The sequence below is a fragment of the Stomoxys calcitrans genome, chromosome 4, assembly GCF_963082655.1.
Source record: "Stomoxys calcitrans chromosome 4, idStoCalc2.1, whole genome shotgun sequence".
Taxonomy (NCBI): domain Eukaryota; kingdom Metazoa; phylum Arthropoda; class Insecta; order Diptera; family Muscidae; genus Stomoxys; species Stomoxys calcitrans.
This window is the reverse complement of record NC_081555.1, coordinates 136,946,052-136,969,973: the sequence shown is the minus strand read 5'-3', so window position 1 is coordinate 136,969,973 and position 23,922 is coordinate 136,946,052. Positions and strand designations below refer to the sequence as shown.

The following is a 23,922-nucleotide window of genomic DNA, read 5'->3' as shown; positions in this document are numbered from 1 at the left end:
GTTTCCCCCTCCAAACACACGTCACAGCCGGGTTTCCTCACATTAGACTAATTTGAACTAAATTAACAAAAAATTAAAATAAACAGTCACAATAAATTTTTTTTGTTAAGGAGAAGATTGTTTTATAGTTATTTCCTTTGCGAGAAATAAAACTAGTAGATATTATTTTTTTTTTTGTTTAAGCATGAAGACAAAATCAAAGATTTTCCCTACACCCTAGTCCACATGCCAACGAGCTATATAACAAATTTGGGTACACTTAGTTTTTTGCTTTCCAACAAAAAACTGTGTATATATTTTTTTTTCAACAAGCAGCTTTTGGCTTAAGGCATTTACAGTATGTTAGGCCCATATTAAGATATTCCTCGAACTCTTCGGAGGGTTCTATCAAAGTCTTATAGTGTTCCATTCCCTCGGCTTTATAAGGGTCTAGTAGTTGTGAATTGTACTTCAATTTCAATAACCATGCATGAAAGTATTTAAACAAATCACTAACTAGTTCAATAAAAAATGCTAAAGGTTTATGATAGGCATCTCCAATTATGAATGGTGTTTGAAGATTCATATCCAATTGGGAGCACAGGGTTTCAAATAAACGACAAGATGTTCTTAAATCTTTTAAAGAAACTGATATGCGGCAGCTAAAATGAATATGAAAATCAATATCAATTACAATTGTTACAAATGTCACTGTTATGTGCCTACTTCGAGGTTTTAAGAGCTTTAAGTTTTTCACAATATTCTTGCAATATGATTTCTTCGGCTGGCCCGGCAAATATTTCTGGAAATTTGCAACAAGTTCCAGTGCTGTAATGATCAAATGGAAATAATTTATAGTAATCTCTAAAAATTACAGATGCACACTACCAAACCTTGTAATTAGAATATATCTCTGTGATAACACCCACATCCTAGAGATTAATTCTTTCTGAGTTAGTAGCTCGTTTTTTATTACTGCATTGTGTTCACGAAATTCCTTTTCAAGTGCTAATAGCTGTTGCAAAGTCTCCCCTTCGAGTTTGCTTTGTTTTAATATATGTTCATCTGCCGTTTGTTCCAAAGACATTTTAGAGATATAAAAAATATATTTACAAAATTTATTTGGTAGAATGTCTAAAAAATACGATTTTGTTTTGATTCTTTTGTTTGTTTATAACATGTTCTCGCCACATAAAGAGTGATGCCAAATCATATAGAAAAGCACAAAAAAGAACTTCAGTAGAGGTTTCTCTCATAATTTGAGAGCACATGATAAATAGCAGATGCGCTACCATGACATAATTATCAGGTAGTGTACCGTAAACAGCTGAGTACAATTTTTTTCTCGCGAAGTGCGCATTCTGTCAACGGGATTTGGTTGTGTGTGTGTGCAATAGTTAAGAACGATACACATACAAAAACGTAAAATGGCGCGAACTAGTAACATACACAAAATCAGAGTCAACAAAATTTCGATTGCACAATCTGTCAAAATCCGTGATTAGTGACACAATCACGGATTTTGACAGATTGTGCACTCAAAATTTTGTTGTTGGGCAAATGCCATACATGGAGTTTGACAGCATTCCGCTTGAAAAGCTGAATAGAATACTCAGCTTAACAAACGGAAATGGAAAAAATGAAAAATTCAATTAAAGTAAGTAAGATAAGAATGTGAAAGCGCCGCAGGTGAACATTTTTTCATTTCAAATCGCGCTATATTTTACCTTACTACGCTTCTCTTTTCTTGTCCCATAAAATAAAAAAATGTTTTCATATTCTTTTATCTACTCTTCCAAATTAGTAATCTACTCGTTAATACCTTTCGTTTGATATGCATATTGCCTAGTTTGGAGAACTTCTCATAGAGGGGGAGTTGGTTATTTAAAGACGCCAATAAATTGCCTTGTCATATCGAGTATCATAGGCACTCAGTATTTAAGAAAGAGCCGGTGCCGGTCGGTCTCTCCACTCAATACCGCTGATTGACCGCGACTGTAATTGCAGCTACTCCGTATATGGAACATCCCTGTGAACGCGCCTGGTAGCTAGCAGCTAAGCTTCTCGTGACAGTTATGAACACCAAACATATGTTGTTGTAGCGGCGTGTTATACATAGAAGCGGCAGCCCTTGCCGATGAAGAACTCCATCGTGTCAATCCATGGGATTGTGACACATTGTCTATTATATAAGAATGACATTGTTGCGCTTTGTTTGTTTATTAGTTTCTTTGTCTGTTCCGTATAGATTCAAGAACGGCTGAAGCGATTTTCATGAATTTTTCACAGAGGACCCTTACCCTAATTTTCAAAAACTCTAGAACTCGGAGATGGGTGCACCGATTTAAGCAGAATTTTGTATGCCACTTTATGCTAACCCAAAAAAACGAAATTTGGTATAAATTCTTGGGGTCAAATAACCCAGGGGGACGCCCCATCCGGAAACCCACACGAGCGGATATGTTTACCGATTGGAAATATATGGGTATCAAATTTTATATTATCGCTTTCGGCATTATGGGTATAAAATAAGACGTATTTCCCCACCCCCAAAAACACAACCCAACAGGACGCATTTACCTCTTTGTATACAGTAAAGAATTTTTACTGTACCTAAGGGAGTGATATCTTAATATGCACCGATTTTTTTAATCAAAATCAATAGCGTTCGTCCTTGGACCAAAAAAAGTGACATGTGCAAAATTTTACGACAGTCGGACAACAGATGCGACCTGTACCTTGATACGTGGACAGATGAACATAGCTAAATCGAATCAGGAAGTGATTCTAAGACGATCGGTATACTCAGAGAGTCTAGCTCTTCTAATTAGCGTTGCAAACAAATGCACAAAGTTATTATACCCTGTACCACAGTGGTGATGTAGGGTATAAATAGTAAGTTACTTTCTCCTTCTTCTTCTTTCTTTTACTTATTCTTCTCCCATATAAATAGGTCCCATACAGTCTTATCTCCCGATTAGACTTTTTGAGCTCATAAAAGGTTAACAATGCGATAGGATTGTTAAAGTGAATGTTTTTAGATTTTTCGATATAAATAGATATTGCTTTCATATAGACCGACCTAACAATTTAAGGTTTTGAACCTATAAAATGCGCATTTATTAGCCGATTTCGCTGAGATTTGGAACAGTGAGGTATATTACACCACTACATACCAAATACAAATTTGTCCATGAAAATTCCATTAAGGAACAGAGGCAACCTTCTCACATATTAAGGAGTTCGGTCCGATTCCAATTTTAAGCTCAATGATAAGGGGCATCCTTTTTATAGCCGAGTCAGAACGGCGTGCCGCAGTGCAACACCTCTTTGTGGAGAAGTTTTTTACATGTGTACCATAATCTTTTTCTTAAAAATTTAATTTTGTTTCGCTATAATATTATATTATATTTTATACCCACCACCATAGGATGGGGGTATACTAGTCTTGTCATTCCGTTTGTAACACCTCGAAATATTCGTCTAAGACCCCAAATAGCCATGTCCTTCCGTTCGTCCGTCTATCGAAATCACGATAGCGGTCGAACGCGTAAAGCTAGCCGCTTGACATTTTGCACAGATACTTAATATTGATGTAGGACGTTGGGAATGGAAAATCGGTTCAGATTTAGATATAGCTCCCATATAAACCGATCTTCTGATTCTATTTTTTGAGGCCCTGGAAGCCACAATTTTTGTCCAATTTGACTGAAATTTTGTACATGGCGTTCTGTTATGACTTTCAACAGCTGTGCAAAGTACGGTTCACATAGGTATATAACCTGATATAGCTTCGATATAAAACAATTTCCCAATTTGACTTCTTGAGCCCCTGGAAGCCGCAATTTTTCTTTCCAATTTGGCTGAAATTTTGTACGCAGTGTTTTGTTCTAACTTCCAACAACTGTGGTAAGTACGATCCAAATCGGTGTATAACCTGATGTAGCTCCCATATAAACCGATCTCCCGATTCTACTTCTTGAGGACCTGGAAGCCACAATTTTTGTCCGATTTGGCTGAAATTTTGCACATGGCGTTCTGTTATGACTTCCAACAGCTGTGCCAAGTACGGTTCAAATCGGTCTTTAACCTGATATAGCTTCCATATAAACCATTCTCCCGATTTGACTTCTTGAGTCGTTACAAGCCACAATTTTTGTCCGATTTGTCTGAAATTTTCCATGCTGTGTTCTATTATAACTTTCAACAACTGTGACAAATACGGTCCAAATCAGTTTATATCCTGATAAAGCTGCCATGTAAACCAATCTCTCGATTTGACTATTTGAGCCCCCGGAAGTCGCAATTTTTGTCCGATTTGGCTGAAATTGAGCATGCGATGTTTTGTTATGACTTCTAACAACTCTGCTGTATTCTATTACAACTTTCAACAACTGTGCCAAATAGGGTCCAAATCAGTTTATATCCCGATAAAGCTGTAAGATCTTTAGCCCCTGAAAACCGCAATTATCGTCCGATTTCGTTAAAATGTTGCACATTTGTTCTGTTATGATTTCCAACAACTGTGCCAAGTACGGTCCAAAAAAACATAAAATTATGCCCTTCAACTAAACTTATTTTGTATAAAATTTTAGCAGAATCCATGGTATTGGGTTCCCAAGATTCGGTCCGGCCGAACTTAGCACTCTTTTTTTTTTATAGAAAAAATACATAATTTTAAATTGCTATCATTGTGTGTATATCGAAGAAAAAAATACCATACCTATTTTTTCTCCTAATTTTGGACAAAATGTTAAACAACTTAGTTTTTTTTTACTATCAACAAGGCACATGTTCTTCGATACATCTTTTTCGTTTAGATCGCCAGCAGCAACAGTGATCTACATACTCCAGTAGGTTATTTTGGTAATCCTTATTCGGTTTTATTAATGCACAATAATCCTCAATAGCCAACCTATCTGCGGGATCTAAAAGTTCAGCCCAGCGTTGTAGTTTACACAGATGTTCATGGAAATATAGGTATAGGTCATTTATCAAGTTTAAAAAATAGCTAAGTGGTCTCAAATAATAAGTGCCTGAAAGAAATGGGCTTTCGACTGAATAATCCAGGCTATCACAACGACGTTTCAATTCATCAATAGTTTTACTAATTACTTGTAGTGATGTGGCCATATAGCAGCTAGTTCCAAGAAAACTAAATATAACGTTTTTTATATTTAAAAATTAAATTTAAACTTACTTGGATGCGTGGATTTTCAAAATATTTGAACGTATTTTGGTTAAAAATCTTTTCTTGGCTGGCAATGATACTATCTCAGGATAGATTTTAACGCAATTACTGCTTCTGAAAATGTAAAAATAAATAATCGATTGAAGGTGATATACATAAAGTCAACTGAAGTCTTATAATTTGTATACCCTCCACCATAGGATGGGGGTGTACTAATTTCGTCATTCTGTTTGTAACACCTCGAAATATGTGTCTAAGGCCCATAAAGTATATATATTCTTGATCGTCGTGACATTTTAAGTCGAACTAGCCATGTCCGTCCGTCCGTCTGTCGAAAGCACGCTAACTTTTGAAGAAATGAAGCTAGCCGCTTAAAATTTTGCACAAATACCTCTTATTAGTGTAGGTCGGTTGAGATTGTAAATGGGCCAAATCGGTCCATGTTTTGATATAGCTGCCATATAAACCGATCTTGGGTCTTGACTTCTTGAGCCTCTAGACGGCGCAATTCTCGTCCGATTTGACTGAACAACAACTGTGCTAAGTTTGGTTCAAATCGGTTCATAACCTGATATAGCTGCCATATAGACCGATCTTGGGTCTTGACTTCTTGAGCTTTTCCGATTTGGATGTAATTTTGCACGTGGTGTTTTGTTATCACTTCCAACATTTGTGCGTAGTATGGTCCAAATCGGTCCATAACCTGATATAGCTGCCATATTAACCGATCTGGAATCTTGATTTCTTGAGCCTCTAGAGAGCGCAATTCTCATCCTATTTGGCACAAATTTTGTATAACGGCTTCTCCCATTGCCTTCAACATACGTGTGCAATATGGTCCCATATAAATGGATCCCACGATTTTGCTTCTTGAGCCCCGAATCGGACTATAACTTGATATAGCTCTTCCTTCGTCCTTATTCATTATTCTTTGTTTGCCTAAAAATAGATATTGCGCAAAGAACTCGACAGATGCGATCCATGGTGGAGGGTATATAAGATTCGGCCCGGCCGAACTTAGCACGCTCAAACTTATTAATTTTTATCCAATCGTCTTACTCTTTTCAAATATTTTTAGAGTAAACGTCGGGTGGAACGGCCGTGCTTTCATTTCGCTCCTCAAACAACAATATCCCTATTTTGGAACAGGTTCTACCTATTACGAAAAAAAGAAAAAATTTAAAGCCTTTTTGAGGCTGCGGTGGCGGCATCAGACCGTAGCATGTTGTCCGCCCTCATGTAGGTATGGGTGCCTTGACGCCTGTTTTCGAGAGTAATGCTCCAAGTGCACAACCGGTCGTTATACTAACGAATGGCGCTAAAACGGATGAGAGGGATATTCGTTCCCAGCCTTTATGTTAAGGTGGTATTTCCAAATCGGATTCAGACAGCGACATTGTAAATGAGACAGTCATCGCAGCCGAATCGGAAGATGAAGACGGCGGGATGACGCCAATAGTTAGCGAGAGCTTTGCTCTAGCAAGGGGAACAAGAAAGCAATCCGGGGCAAGACGAAGGAGACAGGGGAATATGCGCCGACAGAGCAAAGTGCAGGATGCTTGAAGGTATAAAACTGGCATTTCAAGCACTTCTACGAAAGCTGGAAAGAGAATCAGATCTCGCGAAGAGCATAACATTGCTAAAACTCTGAAGAAGAAAATGAGTTTCCCGTTTTCAAGTACTCTGGGAAGACTAAGCCAGCCCTCCCGCAATGGGGCCAATGTGGTCATTTAAAGTCACATTGCGCCAATGTGGTCATTTAAAGTCGCCAATAACTTGCCGGTGCCGCCCGGGGTCTCACTGTGACTCCGCTCGTTATCGCTGATTCCGGACTGCAGAAGCAGTTACTCCGGAACCTATGGACGCGCCCGGTAGCTTACAGCTAAGCTTCTCGTGACAGCATTGAACACCACACAGATCGGACTTCAATGTTCCAGCCTGTGTGGTGCTCACAGCTATCCCGTGCCGGGAAGGAGCCGCCCTCTTAAGATTTGAAAGACTACAATAGGCAAAGATCCTAGTATTGAAACATCAGGCAGTACAGTGCCGAGAAACTCAATACTTTATAAGATTCCGAAGAACCTAATACGAAAACATCAGGCAGTGCAGTGACAGGAAAGTCAATGCAGCCTAAAGAATAGGGAGCAGACGATGAGACCATCACCCACTCCCAGGAACCCCATCTAATGGTGGACCAATGATTGAGGTCATTCAGATAAACATCCACGGGAGCGAGACTGCTACTCGCGCTCTGATGGAGAAAATCAGCAACGGTAAGATTCATATTGCCTTAATTCAGGAGCCATTGACTACACGGAATAAAGTTTCTGGAATGAAACATATCAACTACCAATTTTTCTATGCTAACTCTGGTACTCGTCCATAGCGAAACAATTTAAGGTGGTCTCATTTGTACAACAACCACAAATCATATGGTGCAATCCTCCATCTTGCCATCAAGCTGATCGTCGTTTTGCCAACACACGCAAGCAAATTTATGTGCATGTGTGAATACGTGTGCGTACATGAGCAGAGAATATGCGAGAAAAAAGATAACAACAAAGATAATGCAAACAAAAATCTGTCATCTTAATACCGTCAAACGTGGCCACATTTTTAAATCCGCCTTGGTACTGGGTCAATGACCTGAGCGAAATCGGAGGTGCGCCCTATAAAGTGCAGTTTTGCCGACATATTTCTATTAATAAAACGGCAACTTCTAAATGATTAATCTACTTACTCCGTCACCATCAAATGTTTTTGAGAATTCACCCAAATATCATCAATTAACGTGTTCTGATACAAGATTTCCTTTTCCGTCAATTTATGATGGCCTTTAAATAGATCATCCAGTAACAAAATAATCTCGTGCACATATTTCTCCAGGTAATAATCATATTTGGTGTATATGTTTGTTTTACAATTTTCAAATTTTGTCATGCTGCAATCCAACTCGTTTTTCGGATACAACGAACAATATTTGACACTGTGCAGCTTGATAGAATCATGAGTCATGCTTTCGTCGTGTGTCCAACTATGACATTCAGTTGAAACTTTATGCGCCAATTCCATCATGTAAGGACCAGAAATATTACTAAAATTTGAATTTTTTAATATATATAATCCCACCCCTTTTTTATTTATGTTGGATCTTGGTATGTATGTACATACGTTTAAAACTGTGACTCAAAAACCTTACGATACTTCCATAATTTTTTTTTTTGTAAGGCAGGTACTTGTAAAGTAAAATATAAAAATTTTAAATGTAAAATTTTCCCATTAATCAGTGTACTCTGTTTTAAGTAGTGAAAAACTTCAACAAAATATCTTTACTTTAACATATAGCAAATTTTCTGTATCACCACAATCTTGTCATCATATTACACTACAATAATTGTGCCTAATTGCTACTTTCAAATCATTAGCCTAAAAAAAATAATTTTATTTTTTCACTCTTTTTTCATATCCATTTTTATACCCTACCTTGTTGACCAAGTACAAAGCAATTGGCCGGTCTGTAGTAAGTTATGCAGCGCCAGTGTGGTCTCGTCAACTTTGTGACACGCAGTGGAAAAAAATTCAGATCTGTCAGAATGAGGCCCTCCGAACAGCGACGGGCTGTCTCCTAAGTTCTCATGTGGACCACCTCCATCAGGAGACAATGATCCCACCAGAGCGAAAACATAACTACATGCTATCTCCTATTGTACCTGAAGAAATTGACCTCCCCCGGCAAACCAGAGTAGTTCTGGCTCAATTACGTTTCGGCAGAAGTAGCCGCCTCAACTCCTACAGAGCAAGGATTAATGCCGACGTGCAAGATGTATGTCCCGATTGTAACCAGGGACCGCACGATGTCACATGTTTAACTGCCCAGCCAGACCCACTCGACTCAGACCCAGATCCCTGTGGACGTACCCAATCTTAGTCACAGAGTTCCTGGGTCTTGATATTCAACAGAATCAAGCAGACGAAGGATAGAACACAATAAACTGCTACAACAACATCAACTTATGGTAAAATTAAAAAAAATAAATTTTTGTAGTTTTTCAAAAAATTAATCGTTGTTGTTGTTGTAACAATGTGTTATACAGTGAGGCGGCAGGCCTTGACGATGAAGAACTCCATCGGGTCAATCTGGTACGTACAACAGGTTGCCCTGGGACTGCAAAAGGATTCGTGAAACAACTATGCCCGTTAACATAGTTAATTTTTTGTACATTTTTGTCAGAACCCACGTTGGTGGGTTCCCAATATTCCGCCCGGACGAACTTAGCACTTTTTGACTTCTTATATCTAATTTATTTCAAATTATATAAAAATGTATTTAATTGGTTTGGAAATTTTGTTTAAAATTGATGGGGTAAAATATGTCATGGCAAAAGGCAATACTGCACGAGAATCGGTTACAATAAACTTGGCATCACTGTGTTACATATACCCAAACTGTCACTCACATTTAACAGCTGGCCAATGTTTACATGCCCCTGTCTATTATTTGTAAAATTGCCAGGAAAATTCAATTTGCATAATTAACCAAGTTATAGTGGAATATTAGCAAGGAAGATGGTGTTCAAATGCCAAGAAGATAGTTTTTTACGAAATGTAAGTTAAAAAAATAAAATAAAAAATGTAGTTTATATTTTATGAACCACTGGATCATAATTGCCTGACGCATTGATTTAAAATTTAGTTCCATAAATACACATTATCTTTATATGGGAGCAATTGAAAATATGTATACAATTTTATTACTGTTGTTTGTTGAAATTTTAGTTCACTTGCAAGGTAGTTTCATGTGAAATCGCAAAATTAAACGTGTCACCTCCAGGATGTGCAGAACCTGAACAGATAAACGGATATAATGTCGTATGTGAAGATACAATTCTATTCCCCGAAGGTGGAGGTCAACCATGTGACTATGGAACAATCAATGGGGAGCCTGTGCGCAGTGTTGTACGCAAAGGAAACGAAGCCGTTCATTTTGTGGAAACCAATAAAAGCTTTGAAGTTGGAACCGAAGTCAAACAATCACTTGACTGGGAACGCCGTCTTGATCATATGCAACAGCACTCTGGACAACACTTAATAACTGACTTGTTTGATAAAGAATTCAACTACGACACTACTTCGTGGTGGTTGGGTGGCGAAACCTCGTTCGTAGAGCTCAATACCAAGCATGTGATTAGCCGTGAGTCTTTAGATGTTATCGAAAACTTAGCCAATAATATTATTAGACAGGGAAAAGAAGTGAATGTGGCGCTGGTTGATGCAAATATCTTGTCGCAGGTAATATGGATTTGAAATAAACTGCATAAAAATTTCTGTAACCAACTAACAAAAGAAATTTTAATTGGGGTTTCAGATGGAAGGAGTGCGTGCTCCACGAGGCTTGCCTAAAGACATAGAAGGTCCTGTCCGCGTTATACGTATCGAAGGACACCGTGACAACATGTGCTGTGGGACGCATGTATCAAATTTATCTCAACTGCAATGTGTTAAACTTTTATATGCGGAAAAAGCAAAGAACAGTGTCAATGTTCACTTTGTTGTGGGAGAACGAGTAACTAAACTTTTGGGAAAATGCTTCCAGAGAGAGCAACAAGTAACACTGGCTCTTAAGTAAGTTTATAATAATGATTTGTGATGTTGTGCATACATTGTTTAAGGTTAGTTTAGGTTAGGTTGAAAGGAGGGTGCGGATATTAATTTGCCTCATGCCACTATTGACATACATTTAAGGTTTTTATGCGCTCTAAATACTGAAAGGTAACCTAGAAAAAAAATCTAAGTCAGGAATTCCGTGCTACTTACAAAATCCCTAATTGTTTTCCATACCACGTCCCTAAGTTGGTTTATGTCTGGTATTGTGTGACCACCTAAATACAGGTGTTTGTTAGCCGCGAAAGCCGGACAATGACATATGAAATGCTCCAATGTCTTATGATCTTCCCCACATGCCCTACATGATGAAAATATTGCAACTCTTTTTCTGCAACACGAATGTTATTTAGTTTTAATTTCTCTCTGTAACCATCTAAGTATAAAGATCTACGTAAAGTTTTAGCATACCAAATTTGCTTTAAATAAAACCTTTTATCATAAACAATACAATACCACGAGCTATCGGAATTAGCTCGTGGATACAACAAAGTGTATGAAAATGCAGATGTGGAAGATACATTTATAAAGACCATAATATTCCCGATCCACAAAAAAGGTTGTCTTAGTGATGTTTCGAATTATAGAGGAATCTCCTTTATGAACTGCGTTGCTAAAATCTTCATGGGAATCCTCAATGAAAGGCTTATTACCTGGATTGAAACACGAAAGTTACTGCTGGAATATCAGGCTGGATTTCGCAGAAATTATTCAGCCGCAGACAACATTTATAACCTTGCTGCAATAGTTAATATCAAGATGGCAGAAAAAAAGAAAGTATATGCCTTCTTCGTTGACTTCAAGGCTGCATTTGATAATGTCAGTCGAAGTCTACTAATTTATAAACTACATGAACTTGGTATTTCCTATAAATTTGTTAAAATGGTAGAAAGCATTTATAAAAACACAAAATCAGCAGTTTGGGCAGGTGAGGAAATATCTGAATATTTTGATACATTATCGGGCGTGAAACAAGGCTGTCTGTTATCCCCGCTGCTTTTCGCGTTATATCTCAATGACCTCCATGATTTTTTAAAAGGTGGCTTGTATATAGAGGACTTGAATATAAGATTATTGCTATACGCCGACGATATCGTTATTTTGGCTGAGGATAAACAGATACTTCAACTTATGATAACGAATTTAGAAAAGTATTGCTCTAAATGGAATTTAACGGTCAACATGGCAAAGTCGAAGATAATTGTATTTCGAAAAGGAGGCAGATTAGCCGAACAAGAAAAATGGGTTTTTAAAGGAGAACAAATTGAGATAGTTTCACAATATAACTACCTTGGAGTAATTGTAACGCCACAAATGTCCTTTTTAAAACATATACAAAATCGAAATAGCCAATCGAAGAGTGCCATAAACGTCACATGGAAGAATTTTATAAATAAAGATGGGGTGCCCTTGGCCCAAAAGTGGAACATGTATCAAGCTGTGTGCAGGGCAATCCAATCATATGCTGCGCAAGTGTGGGGCCATTTACATTTTGAAGAAGTAGATAAACTACAACGATTTTTTCTAAAACGTGTTCTGAGATTACCGGAATCAACACCAAACTACGCTATTTCAATTGAAACAGGTCTTGATGCTGGCCACATTTATACACTTAAACTGCACTTAAATTATATTTGGAGGACATTGTTTCAATATAACCAAGAAAGGTTACCGTGTCAATTAAGTAAAATAATAATTCGGAAACAGCTATTTTGGGTTAGATCCTTAAATGATTTATTAACCGAAATGGATATGCAGACAATAGAGGAAAATATTTCACCAAATGTCTGGAAATTTATGGAAGCGGCTCTTATAGAACGTGTAGCAACCAATAACAGAACAAAGGATTTGCGTAGAGCACGGCAAAGTAACTCACGTATCTATAAACACTTAGATCTAACACGAGGCACATGTTATTTCAATGGTAATTTCAACAGACAAGAAATCTCCTGGATTTTTAAAGCAAGGTGCGACCTAATTTGTCTTAGTGGAAATCGTTATATATCAGGCACAGATGAAAACAACAACTGTACTATTTGCAATATAAATGAAAAGGAAACACTTCAGCACTTTCTCGGTAACTGTCCAATTCTCAGAGAAATTAGAATACAAATATTTGGTAAACCCCACCTTCAACAACACGAAATCGTATCAATACTAGATGGACATGATGGGGCTGATTGGAAAAAATTAGTGTCTTATCTTATATCGGCGCTTAGATATCGAAAACTTATACTTAATGAATACAATTAAAACAAAACATAACGAAAAAGCCAAACAAACAAGAAACAAGAATATATGCTATCTTTAACATATAAGTAAATGTACATATTTTTACCGACTGACGACATAATGTCATAGTCGTGAATCCACTTTATTTTTTTGTTTTGCCCAATTGTAATTAAAATTACATTTATATTTAAGAAAATTTTGAATTGTACCAATTATTAAGAAGAAATAAAGTGATACTACTACTAATTTATTTTTGCTTTCAGATGTGGCCCATCTCAGCATGTCGACCTAATACAAAAACTTCAAAATAATTTGAAGGCTGGCAGAAAATCTTTCCAAAAAATACTGAAAGATTTAGCCTTGGTCGAAGCGGAAAAACTGGAAAGAATGCCAAAACCATTGCCAAAATATTACAGTTTACATCGCAAAGATGGCATTGAACCAGATTTTATCAACACTTTCTTAAGAAATGCCCCAGATGGCGTGGCTTTATATTTTCTAACTGTTTCGGAACCAGCTGTAGGTCGCCAACCAAGCAAAGGGCATATGGTGCTGAAAGGCGAACCTGATGTAGTGCAACATTTTGGACCAATTTTCATGGAAATGTTAGATGGTAAAGGCAATGGCCAAGAGGGCACCTATCAAGGCAAAATAAATGATTGTGAAAAACTTCGTCAATGTGAGGAAATTTTGGAAAAACATTTTGCTGTTGACACTAAAACTGCTGTACCTCCAGCTCCAGGTTCATAATTGTTCTTAATGATATACATATGTACATAGATTTTGAAATGTTGAAACAGCTTTATAGTTTTTTTTAAATACATTTTTGGTGTAGTAAAAATCAGCTAACAAATTGTCTTCGTATTTTATTACAAATAATTTACATCGTAGTTGTGCAATTCATATTTTAAACGCCAAAATTTATTCCAGAATCCGACATCAATCACATGTTGTGGTATGGACCAAAATGACACTTTGGTATATTCGCATATTGCCGGATATGTGCAATCATCGCTGTCGTATAAATCCTCCCACATTAAAGTCAATATACCAAGTGATAAGAAACGTAAACGTCTCTGATTAATATCCTCTTGCAGTCGTCTTAAATATGCATCTGAAGTTGGGTTCTGCAGTGAAGGGTTTACCAGTATCATCTCATTTGTAGCCAAACGAAATTGACGAATAAAATCTTCTTCACTGGGGTTTCGTTGGCCGCACAAATATATAGAATATCCTGTCACTCCATAGAATATCGCCTTCTTTGGTTTCTCTATACTTTCTTTCACAATTCCCACGGCAACATCTTTATAGTCAGTTAAAAGGCCTTTCCAGTAGTTTGTAAGTCTCTCCACAAAGGTGCCTTTAAAGCGTTCGGGCAATGTAAATGTATTGTCTACTCTTGCACGTAGACTCGCCAGTCGGTTGGAAAAAGAGAAGAAACGCATTTTGCAGGAAATTTTTTCGTTAAGGTTTTTAATCTAATTCATAAATGTATTTCTTATTATTCAACTTTTTACAGGCCGTAGTAGCTAATCGATTTTGGCACATTGTGCCAGCTGATAATGACACCTGGAAACATTATAGGTCTGTTCGCGTACTTTTCCAGTAAAAATTTGCAGGAGAGTAAAATCACGTTTACTCTAGAACCGAAATCCACTTGATTTGAAGTAATCTCCAAAGCCCGTTTACACTACGATCGAAATGATTTGCATTTGTCAACAGGGATGTTTTTGACAGCCTTTTATTGTTATCTGCATTTTTATTGTGTCCGGCATATATATTGTGGTCAGCAATTAAATTGGTGAAGGGATCTTACCCGGCACGGGATAACAATGAGCACCACACAGGCTGGAACTGTTCATTGTTATCACGAGAAGCTTAGATGCGAACTTCCGGCCGCGTCCACAGGTTGCGGAATGACCCATACGGAATAGTTGCAATTGCAGTCGCGGACAATCAGCGGTATGGAGCGGAGAGTCTCAGTGAGAGGCTGGGTGGCGCCGGCTCTTGCATAAATATTGAATGTCTATGATGTTCGATATGGCAAGGCGAGTTGTTGGCGCCCTTATTTAACCAATGGCCATGATGTTCCCGCGGCGATCGGTCCTTTGAACTGGAACCAGCTTGCTCACCTATAGGAGCTAGATGAGGATCGCCACCTCCACATATAGACATGTGACTACAAAACCAGCAACAACCGATAATAACCGGTATTCAATACAAACACAGTGTTGCATTTGAATTTCGAAGGAGATTTGCTGCACGAGGAAAAAACCTCCAGTAGAACTTTTCACGCTTTCAATTATTAAACACTCAAAACCGTTCCTTGCTATCACGGACTTTCTCGCTCTCTTCTGCTGGAAAATAAAGTACTCGAACGTCTTCTATTTAGTAACAATTTGAGTACACGAACACACTAATATTTCCTTCATTGGCAACAGCTGTTTGGTCTTTTAACTTGGCAGCATTGCGTGCGCATAGCATGTGTGTGATGTTAGTGTTTATGAATGCTGTGGGCAAGAAAATAAAAAAAAAACAATTGGTCCATGGAAATAATGTCCTTCTGAAATAAGCAAAAGCTAGATAGTGCCAGATAGTTGTTGGATCTCTACTGCCTAGCCGCCTCAGGCATCTAGTGTTTCTGAAACTGTGAAATACCACGTCCCAGAACGCAAAGCATTCTTTCTGACGTCCTAGAAGTTTTAAAAACTATGCCTAAGCGTCCTTCAAAATTCTACGTGGATTTACCAGACTGCTCCTTTCGCAAACGTATGCAAAGGCGGAAATCCATTGTCGATAATGAGCAAGTATTAAATGACAACGATGATATTGAAAATGAAGATGGACCAGAAAGTGGCGGATTGGAAGAAGGTTCTAATAACGTATCCCTTGAGGGGTTTCCTAGACCTAAAACAATACGTCGCCTAAAATATAATCAAAATCACGAAATTGAAAGGCTTCTCCAACATAACTCCAGCAATCTATATTATACGTTTAGTCATAATCTTTTTCCATCTTTCAATGTGGGTTTGTGGCCACAAATGCATGAAAATAAATTGCTCACATATCCTTCGTGTGCCTTTAATGTTCCGCGTCCCATTTACATATCTAACGTTCGACAAGAACTAATAGATTTATGCTATCGAAGACCCAAGGCCAAAGAATCTTATCGATTTCGCATGCAAAAGAGCAAAACATCATATCACACTGCAAAAAAAAGTAATTTATACAATTTAAAAATGTATCGCAGTTTTTTTTTTGAACAATTCTATCTTGCAGGAAATAAGAATACTAGTGCTGAAGAACTTAAGGGAGTGTACCAAACGACGGTATACGAAATTGCTGAACGACTTGCTGTTCAACCGGATCCGTATTTTCAGGCTAGCTATGATTACTATTACACTGGAGGAAATTTATGTGTTATACCACAGTCTGAGCGAATTATGCATGCATCGGGTCCAAACCTACAAACATTGAGTAAGTACAGACAATTATAAAATTAAGAAGTATAAAGGCATTTAGTTCGGTCCAGCCGAACTTGGATACCCATCACCGTAGGTATATATGTATATTATTCAGATTTTAAAGAAATGTCGAACACAGCTCACAACGCCACATCTCAGCGAAATCGGGTAACAAATGCGGCTTCTTTCGCCCATAAACCTTAAATGGGGGATTGCCATATGGGGTCTATATCACTAAATTTTTCCAAACCATATTAAACTGGTGCCGAAGACGAAACACTATGCTAAAATTCAGTCAACTGCGGATTTTATGGGTCTTAGAGCTTAAATCAAGAGATCAGTTAATATGGAAGCTAGATATATAGATATTGTCCTATACGGACACCTTTATCACTCTTAGAATGCTCATTAAACGGACAGTTGAATAACCTGGCTAAGGTCCTTTTGGTTCATTCAACATGATCCCTTTGTCTACAAATCTATAGCATATATGCATTTTTTCACTTATAACCCGGCGTCTCATTTTGAAGCCGCAAGAATTTCAGTTCAACTTACATGTTTGGTATTTTAATTTTTTCAAGGTGATGGGTATAATAGCATTAAATATATGTATACAAATGGTCCTTTGGTTTTAAATTGTTTACTTTTTTTGTATTTATGCATAGAACTCACAGAATTTCCTATGGTTGAAGACTATACGCTTACATCATACTTGAGTTCCGTTGCAAAATTGACGCCAAGGGAGAGATGTGAAATATTTGAGATTAAACCCATGGTTCTGCCGTCCTCGGAGAATAAAAATTGCTTCATTTCTCGCCAAAGAAATTGTGTAACCATCAGTTATCTCAATGAAGATAATAAATTAAATGTTTTAAAAGAGTTTCTTACGCCATCTACGCCTTTCATAAGTTTTGCTCAGTCGGAGCGTGATTACAGTAAATTGTTAGTAACAACAATGAAACAACAAATACAGTTGTATGACGTTGGTGCCGAGAGTTTACAACTAGTGCAATTGTTTAAAATTGAACCGGAAGCTGTCAATGTGGGCTGGAACATGATTAAGCCTTGGCGTGAAAATACTTTCCTATATACCAACGAATACAATTTTTGTCTTATCGATGTGCGAACCACGCCCACTCAATGGATGTCATCTGCTACTTCGATCATTGAAAACCACTATTTATGCGATCATATAACTGCTATTCAGCCAAGTGCCTTTAGCAATATGTTCTATATAGCCACCAATCATAAGTTGCATTGTATGGATATACGTTACATTAAGGGTTCTACTTCCTTTAGTGAACCCGGCGCTGTAGTTTGTCGTTGGTCTCATCAATTGGAGTATAGTCCTTTGTTATTGGATACATATCGATTGTTGAATAATGAATATATTGCATTGTCTTCTCCTCTATCGGGAGACTTGCATATTTGCCAACTGTCTCGCCAGAGAAATGATGAGCAGTTGCCCATACAAGTATCGCAGCGCGTTCCCCATCATATCTATAAATCGCCCTGCATGCCCTATCAACCACCAACCTTTGTCGAAGCATACGATCGAGCTCGACTAGAAGGTAATTGTTTGCAGTCAGATTCAAATTTACGAAATCGTATTATGGCTTGTACAACGGGAATGTCCTTTTGTAAATCAGCATTAGGAGACAAAGGGCCGGCACTGGGGTTGCTTCTAACCTCCAATTCTTTGGGAGATATATTTCTGCAAACGTTGACAAAACGCGAGGAAATGGAAAATGATGCTCGCAGCAATGCACGCAGCACTGAAATAATGGTAGAGTTTGCAAAGAAATTAACAGTACAAAAACAGCCTCTGAATTATACATATTTGAAAAATATGAAAGGTATGTAAAAAAGATAGCTTGTGTTGCTTAAAATATTTCAGTTTTTTTTTTTAATTTTTTGTTAAATTGTGATGGACACGGCACGGGATGAGTGTGGGCGATGAACGGTCCTATGGACTGCAACGGGATTGCTCCGCAGTGTGAGCTTGATGGGGATCGCCACCTCAACACGCAAATGTGGCTGCAACAACAATAACCCTTAGTGGACATCTAGACTAGGTTGGGCCAATTTATGGGAGTGTAAAACTACACACCAAGCGGTTGCTAAAATCGTAATCTACGATAATTTCTAAGAAGTTTTGCCCAAGAATCCATCGGTATGAAATCAAAATTACGAAAATTACATAAATAAATTAAAAAAAAAAAAAACAATTTAAAAGGTATTGAGTTCGGACGGGGCAAACTTTGGATACCCACCACCTCGAATATATAAGTTGACCGCCACCGCGATATCATTTCTCTCACTCTGTATTTGGTCTGCCCATGCTCTGTGTTTTAAAGTATGAGAGAGTGCAACTACCGAATGGTGAATTTCAGTTTCACACTGGCTTATTAGAATTGCAGAGCGATTGCTGGCCGATGGTTGAACTGAGCATCCATACAAAAGCGAGGCCAGTTTCGTCGTCCTATCGTTTTCTATGAGAATGTTTCTTGGCCGGCTGCCGTAACTGAACCCCCCACCTTTTGTTTGGATGCTTAGTTTAACTATCGGCTATATAAGGGTCTAAGACAAATATTTGTACCAAATTCATCGGTTAAAATATGCATCTTTTATGGGTCTAAGAACTAAAATCGGGAGACCGGTATAGGTATATGGTAGCTATACTCAAATATAGACCGGCACGGGATAGCTGTGAACACCACACAGGCTGGAACATTGAGGTTCGATGTGTGTGGTGTTCATTGCTGTCACGAGAAGCGGCGAGCTACAGGGCGCGTCAACAGGTTACAGATAGTGGAATGCTCCATACGGAGTAGCTGCACCGGCAGTCGCAGAAAATGAGCGGAGAGACTCAGTGCGAGGCCGGGCGGCACCGGCTCTTGCACAAATACTGAGTGCCTATGATGCTCGATATGACAAGGCGAGTTATTGGCGCCATTAAATAACCAATGGCCAACTTGTTTCCGCGGCGATCAGTCCTTTCGATCGAAACGAGCTTGCTCACACAGGAGCTTGTCCTCCACATAAAAATGTAGCTACAATAACACCATAGACTGATCTGAACCATATAAGCAAGAATGTCAAAGAGTTTAAAAGGGCTCCTTGTGCCAATTTTCATCGAAATCGGTCAATAAACGCGTCCAAGGCCTTAAATCGGTCTATATGACAGCTCTATCTTAATAAAGACCGATCTGGACCATATTGAACACTAATGTCGATGAGCCTTACACTGTGTGAAATTTCAGCGAAATCGAGTAATAAACGTGCTTTTATGGTTCCAAAAACTAAAATTCCAAATTTTGCCCATGAACATTCCACTAAGGAACAGGGGCAAACTTCTGACATATCAATAAGTGCAGTCCGATTCAAGTTTAAGCTCAATGATAACCGGGCTCCTTTTTATAGGCGAGTCCGAACGGCGTGCCGCAGTGCGACACCTCTTTGGAGAGAAGTTTTACATGGCATAATATTGTACCTCACAAATGTTGCCAGCATTAGGAGGGGAAAACCCCGGGTGAAAATTTTTTCTGATGAAATCTTAGCTATATTGAACTGGAATGCCTCACTCACTGTCCCAAATTTCTATGAAATCGGAGAATAAATGGCTTATTATGAGCACAAGACCTTAAATTGAGAGATCGGTTTATATTTCAGTTTGATTCAAATAAAGACCGATATTGACCATACTCGGTACGAAAGTCAAGGTGCCTAACGTTACTCATTCTGCATTTTGGTTAAATTCGGTTAATAAATTCACTTTTTATGGGTCAAAAACCTTAAACCTGGACCGATCTAGGCCGTATTAAAAAGGGGTGTCGAAGTTTCTAACACAACTCACTGTCCCAAACTCCAGCGAAATCGGAAGATAAATGCGTTTTATGTGCCCTAAAGACTCTAAATCGTGAGATTGGTCTACCGATTTTACATAAGTAACCTCGTAGTTTTGTGTGTACCGTTATGATACCAATAGCTATACTGACCCCATTCTTAGTTCCTTTCATTAATAGCCTCGTCTTTTCACGATCTGGATTACCCCATAGGATTTTCGCCGTGCTACCGACCGTTTCGCTGTTCAACAATGTTGCAAGCGCATTTGTCGCCCACTCCCTTAACTCGGACTGCGGCGACCCGAAACGCTTTGGGTTAACCGGTAAAGATGTTCATACTCGACATCCTCGCGTTAGCATCATACCACCTCACGCATTCCGTAATCGCCCGAATCTCCGCCTGCAGGACCGTATTATGGTCGGGCAGTTTAAAACATATCTCAGTCCCTAGGTTCTCAATGTAGACCCCCAGGCCCACTCTGTCCTCTAGCTTTAATCCATCTGTGTAACATGATCTTCCAGATGGCAATACTAGGGTTCTGTCAATCCAAAACTGTGCCGATGGCAGCAGTGCCTCGCACTCGACTTCAAGGCTCATCTCAGGTATCCGATCGGAAACCTCACCCCTTCCTTCCAGGTTTCCTATCGTCGCCTCGATTATCCTCCAGTGTTATTATATAAATATCTTTATATATTTGTTTTAATATAATTCTTTACAACATTCATTTGATTTAAATTGTTTTCTGTTTTTGTTACAGCCATGCGCAAAGTTTTTCTCTCCAAATATCTGAACACTGCTGTCAAAAACGAAATGGATGACATGGACGATAGTTACAGCGAAACCGAACAAATTCCCCCACCGGAAGTTCTACCTGAAGCGTTGCCACCAAAGAAAAAACGAAAGAGACTCCACTTTGGACGCTGGCAAAAGTCTCTTTCCAAGTTGCATTCCTACAAGGATGCTTTAGTTCCTGATCTACTGTCCATATGGGATATTGAATTGGATGATGAGAAGGATGGTTTGCATCTGGGAAGCTTACAAAACAGCCGCAATATCAAACCAGATCCTGAAATTAAGGTTCAAAATTGGCTTGCTTCATCTATGCGTCCAAATGCACCCATGGTTAATATACCAAACAAAATATCAACCAATTTAAATGAAGTGCGTGTAACCGCTTTGGGAAATGACGAAAATATATCTTTAAATGAAACTCATATCTCAATGGACTTTGAACATGCAGTTCAGTCAACACAGATAATAAACGCATCCGCCTGTGAAACCACATTTAATATTCACAATAATAGTACATTGCATTTAAACACCACAGCTGGTGATATTGAAGTAAACACAACGCTAGACATTGGAGTGGATTCCATGAAAAAGAAGAAAAAAGTCAAGAAATTCGTTAAGGGATTTTAAGATTTTTTGTTGCATGGCAGAAGAAGTTCCTTTTTAATTAAGTGTAAGGTTTAAAAATATCAGATGTAAATATGTACCTACGTAAATATGTATGTAGGTTATTTTTTTAATTTTCATTTGCTCATTTATTAGCCATTATTAGTTTTTGCCAGATCGATAATAAGTAAAAGTTACATTGTAATAAAACTCATTTGAAAATAGGCATGTCCAATAAAATAAATCTCATCTCAGTACTGCGAATAATATTTTATAGGGTCTTTACAGGGTTCATCAAACGCTTAAGGCCAAAACAGAATGAGCGCGTTGAGCATTGCTTTTGAATGTCGCTTTGCAAAAATGCAACTCTGCACACAAATCCCACAAAAGCAACGCGGTAGACATTGTTGAATTAAGAAGGTTGGCTCACTTGCCCATCTGATGCCCATCCAACTCCAGAGTTGTGCCCAAATCCCATTCGAACGTCAAATGCTTGATTTGGACACGTTTATAGTCATAAATCTTTTGATCTTGTGGCTGCTACACATGATAATGTAAAAAAGTAAAAAGGCGTTAAGTTTGGCAGGCGTTCTGAACCATATATGACACGAATGTGTCAAATTTCACCGAAATCGGATTTTAAATGTTCCTTTTATGGGGCCAAAACCCTAAATCGAGAGATTGGTCTATATGGCAGCTTTATCCAAATCTTGACCGATCTGGGCCAAATTGCAGAAAGTTGTTGTCCTGTCTCAAATTTAGGCACCATTGGACAATAAATGTGCATTTTTTTGTGCCCAAGACCTTTAATCGAGAGATCGGTCTATATGGCAGCTATATCCAAATTTGGACCAAATTGAAGAAGGATGTCCAGCGGCCTAACACAACTCACTGTCCCAAATTTCGGCGACGTCGGACAATAAATGCACCTTTTATGGGCCCAAAACCTTAAATCGAGAGATCTGTCTATATGACAGCTATATCCAAATCTGGACCGATCTGGACCAAATTGAAGAAGGATGTCGAAGGGCCTAACACAACTCACTGTTCCAAATTTAGGCTAAATCGGACAATAAATGCGCCTTTTATGGGCCCAAGACCTTAATTCAGGAGATCGGTCTATGTGGCAGCTATATCCAAATCTGGACTGATCTGTGTCATATAGCAGAAAGATGTCGAGGGGCCTGACAAAACTCAGAGTCTCAAATTTCGGCGACGTTGGACAATAAATGCGCCTTTTATGGGCCCAAAACCTTAAATCTAGAGATCGGTCTATATGGCAGCTATATCCAAATCTGGACCGATCTGGGCCAAATTGAATATGGATTTCGAAGGGCCTAACACAACTAACCATCCCAAATTATGGCTAAATCGGACAATAAATGAGCATTTAATGGGCCCAATGCCTTAAATCGAGAGATCGGTCTATATGGCAGCTATATCCAAATCTGAACCGATCTGGGCCAAATTGAAGAAGATTGTCGACTGGCCTAACACAACTCACTGTCCCAAATTTCAGCGGAATCGGATAATAAATGTGGCTTTTATAGCCCGAAAACCCTAAATCGGCGGATTGGTCTATATGGGAGCTATAAGAAGATATAGTCCGATATTCGAACTTAGTCTGCATATGGACAAAAAAAGAATCTGTGCAAAGTTTCAGCTCAATATCCCTATTTTTATAGACTGTTGCGTGGAGATGGCTGAATCGCCTTAGATTTTTACGCTGATCAAGAATATATATACTTCATAGGGTCGGAAATGGATATTTCGATGTGTCGCAAACGGAATGACAAAATTAATATACCCCATCCTTCGGGGTTGGGTATAACTACAATATCAAATGGGAACTGTCCAGAAATTTGACACCCTTGTGGGAATTATGCGCCACCAACGCCACAGGATTGTATCGTTGATTTTGTTGTTGTTGGGCAAGTAAGCTAACCTTCCCAATTCAACCATGGCGGTAAAGCAAGATGGATTTACAAAGGTGGTCTCACGCGGACAGCTATTAACAGCCGGCCAGATTTGACGGTATTAAGATGTCAGATTTTTGTTTGCATTCTCTTTGTTGTCATCTTCTTTCTCGCATATTCTCACACACACACACATACAAATTTCTTTGTGTATGTTGGCAAAACGTAGATCAGCTTG

At 38.4% G+C, this 23,922-nt stretch overlaps 5 protein-coding genes across 5 annotated transcripts; 2 read left to right on the top strand and 3 right to left on the bottom strand.

Annotated features, from left to right (window-relative positions):
• Positions 1 to 248: 248 nt before the first annotated feature.
• On the bottom strand, positions 249 to 4,774 carry LOC131993967 (uncharacterized). The gene is made up of 4 exons (XM_013261604.2): positions 4,703 to 4,774; positions 873 to 1,044; positions 706 to 807; positions 249 to 641 (listed from the first exon to the last, which is right to left on the bottom strand). The coding sequence occupies exons 1-4, from the start codon at positions 4,770 to 4,772 to the stop codon at positions 305 to 307; spliced, it is 681 nt and encodes a 226-aa protein (XP_013117058.2). The 5' UTR covers positions 4,773 to 4,774; the 3' UTR covers positions 249 to 304.
• On the bottom strand, positions 4,733 to 8,346 carry LOC106094385 (uncharacterized). The gene is made up of 3 exons (XM_059367017.1): positions 7,911 to 8,346; positions 5,180 to 5,284; positions 4,733 to 5,119 (listed from the first exon to the last, which is right to left on the bottom strand). The coding sequence occupies exons 1-3, from the start codon at positions 8,243 to 8,245 to the stop codon at positions 4,759 to 4,761; spliced, it is 801 nt and encodes a 266-aa protein (XP_059223000.1). The 5' UTR covers positions 8,246 to 8,346; the 3' UTR covers positions 4,733 to 4,758.
• A 1,264-nt stretch (positions 8,347 to 9,610) lies between these two features.
• Positions 9,611 to 13,916, top strand: LOC106094357 (alanyl-tRNA editing protein Aarsd1-A). The gene is made up of 4 exons (XM_013261568.2): positions 9,611 to 9,775; positions 9,947 to 10,459; positions 10,536 to 10,792; positions 13,327 to 13,916. The coding sequence occupies exons 1-4, from the start codon at positions 9,737 to 9,739 to the stop codon at positions 13,811 to 13,813; spliced, it is 1,296 nt and encodes a 431-aa protein (XP_013117022.2). The 5' UTR covers positions 9,611 to 9,736; the 3' UTR covers positions 13,814 to 13,916.
• Positions 13,913 to 14,692, bottom strand: LOC106094365 (mitochondrial import inner membrane translocase subunit Tim29). Its single transcript, XM_013261580.2, has one exon. It carries the CDS (start codon positions 14,506 to 14,508, stop codon positions 13,933 to 13,935), a length of 576 nt encoding a protein of 191 aa, XP_013117034.1. The 5' UTR covers positions 14,509 to 14,692; the 3' UTR covers positions 13,913 to 13,932.
• An 848-nt stretch (positions 14,693 to 15,540) lies between these two features.
• LOC106094526 (uncharacterized) lies at positions 15,541 to 21,849 on the top strand. Its single transcript, XM_059367284.1, has 4 exons — positions 15,541 to 16,282; positions 16,343 to 16,540; positions 17,109 to 18,383; positions 21,131 to 21,849. Exons 1-4 carry the CDS (start codon positions 15,775 to 15,777, stop codon positions 21,790 to 21,792), a joined length of 2,643 nt encoding a protein of 880 aa, XP_059223267.1. The 5' UTR covers positions 15,541 to 15,774; the 3' UTR covers positions 21,793 to 21,849.
• Positions 21,850 to 23,922: the final 2,073 nt, after the last annotated feature.

Excerpts from the sequence above, each read along its gene's own strand:
- LOC106094385 (XM_059367017.1), bottom strand. The coding sequence starts at position 8,245 with ATGATGGAATTGGCGCATAAAGTTTCAACTGAATGTCATAGTTGGACA. Across the intron at positions 5,285-7,910 it reads AAACATTTGATGGTGACGGA|AAGCAGTAATTGCGTTAAAA; the intron begins GTAAGTAGATTA and ends TTACATTTTCAG. Across the intron at positions 5,120-5,179 it reads TTGAAAATCCACGCATCCAA|CTGCTATATGGCCACATCAC; the intron begins GTAAGTTTAAAT and ends TCTTGGAACTAG.
- LOC131993967 (XM_013261604.2), bottom strand. The coding sequence starts at position 4,772 with ATGTGCCTTGTTGATAGTAAAAAAAAACTAAGTTGTTTAACATTTTGT. Across the intron at positions 808-872 it reads AGATATATTCTAATTACAAG|CACTGGAACTTGTTGCAAAT; the intron begins GTTTGGTAGTGT and ends TGATCATTACAG. Across the intron at positions 642-705 it reads AAAGCTCTTAAAACCTCGAA|CTGCCGCATATCAGTTTCTT; the intron begins GTAGGCACATAA and ends TATTCATTTTAG.
- LOC106094365 (XM_013261580.2), bottom strand. The coding sequence starts at position 14,508 with ATGCGTTTCTTCTCTTTTTCCAACCGACTGGCGAGTCTACGTGCAAGA.
- LOC106094357 (XM_013261568.2), top strand. The coding sequence starts at position 9,737 with ATGGTGTTCAAATGCCAAGAAGATAGTTTTTTACGAAAT. Across the intron at positions 9,776-9,946 it reads AAGATAGTTTTTTACGAAAT|TTCACTTGCAAGGTAGTTTC; the intron begins GTAAGTTAAAAA and ends TTGAAATTTTAG. Across the intron at positions 10,460-10,535 it reads ATGCAAATATCTTGTCGCAG|ATGGAAGGAGTGCGTGCTCC; the intron begins GTAATATGGATT and ends TTGGGGTTTCAG.
- LOC106094526 (XM_059367284.1), top strand. The coding sequence starts at position 15,775 with ATGCCTAAGCGTCCTTCAAAATTCTACGTGGATTTACCAGACTGCTCC. Across the intron at positions 16,283-16,342 it reads ATATCACACTGCAAAAAAAA|GAAATAAGAATACTAGTGCT; the intron begins GTAATTTATACA and ends TCTATCTTGCAG. Across the intron at positions 18,384-21,130 it reads ATATTTGAAAAATATGAAAG|CCATGCGCAAAGTTTTTCTC; the intron begins GTATGTAAAAAA and ends TTTTTGTTACAG.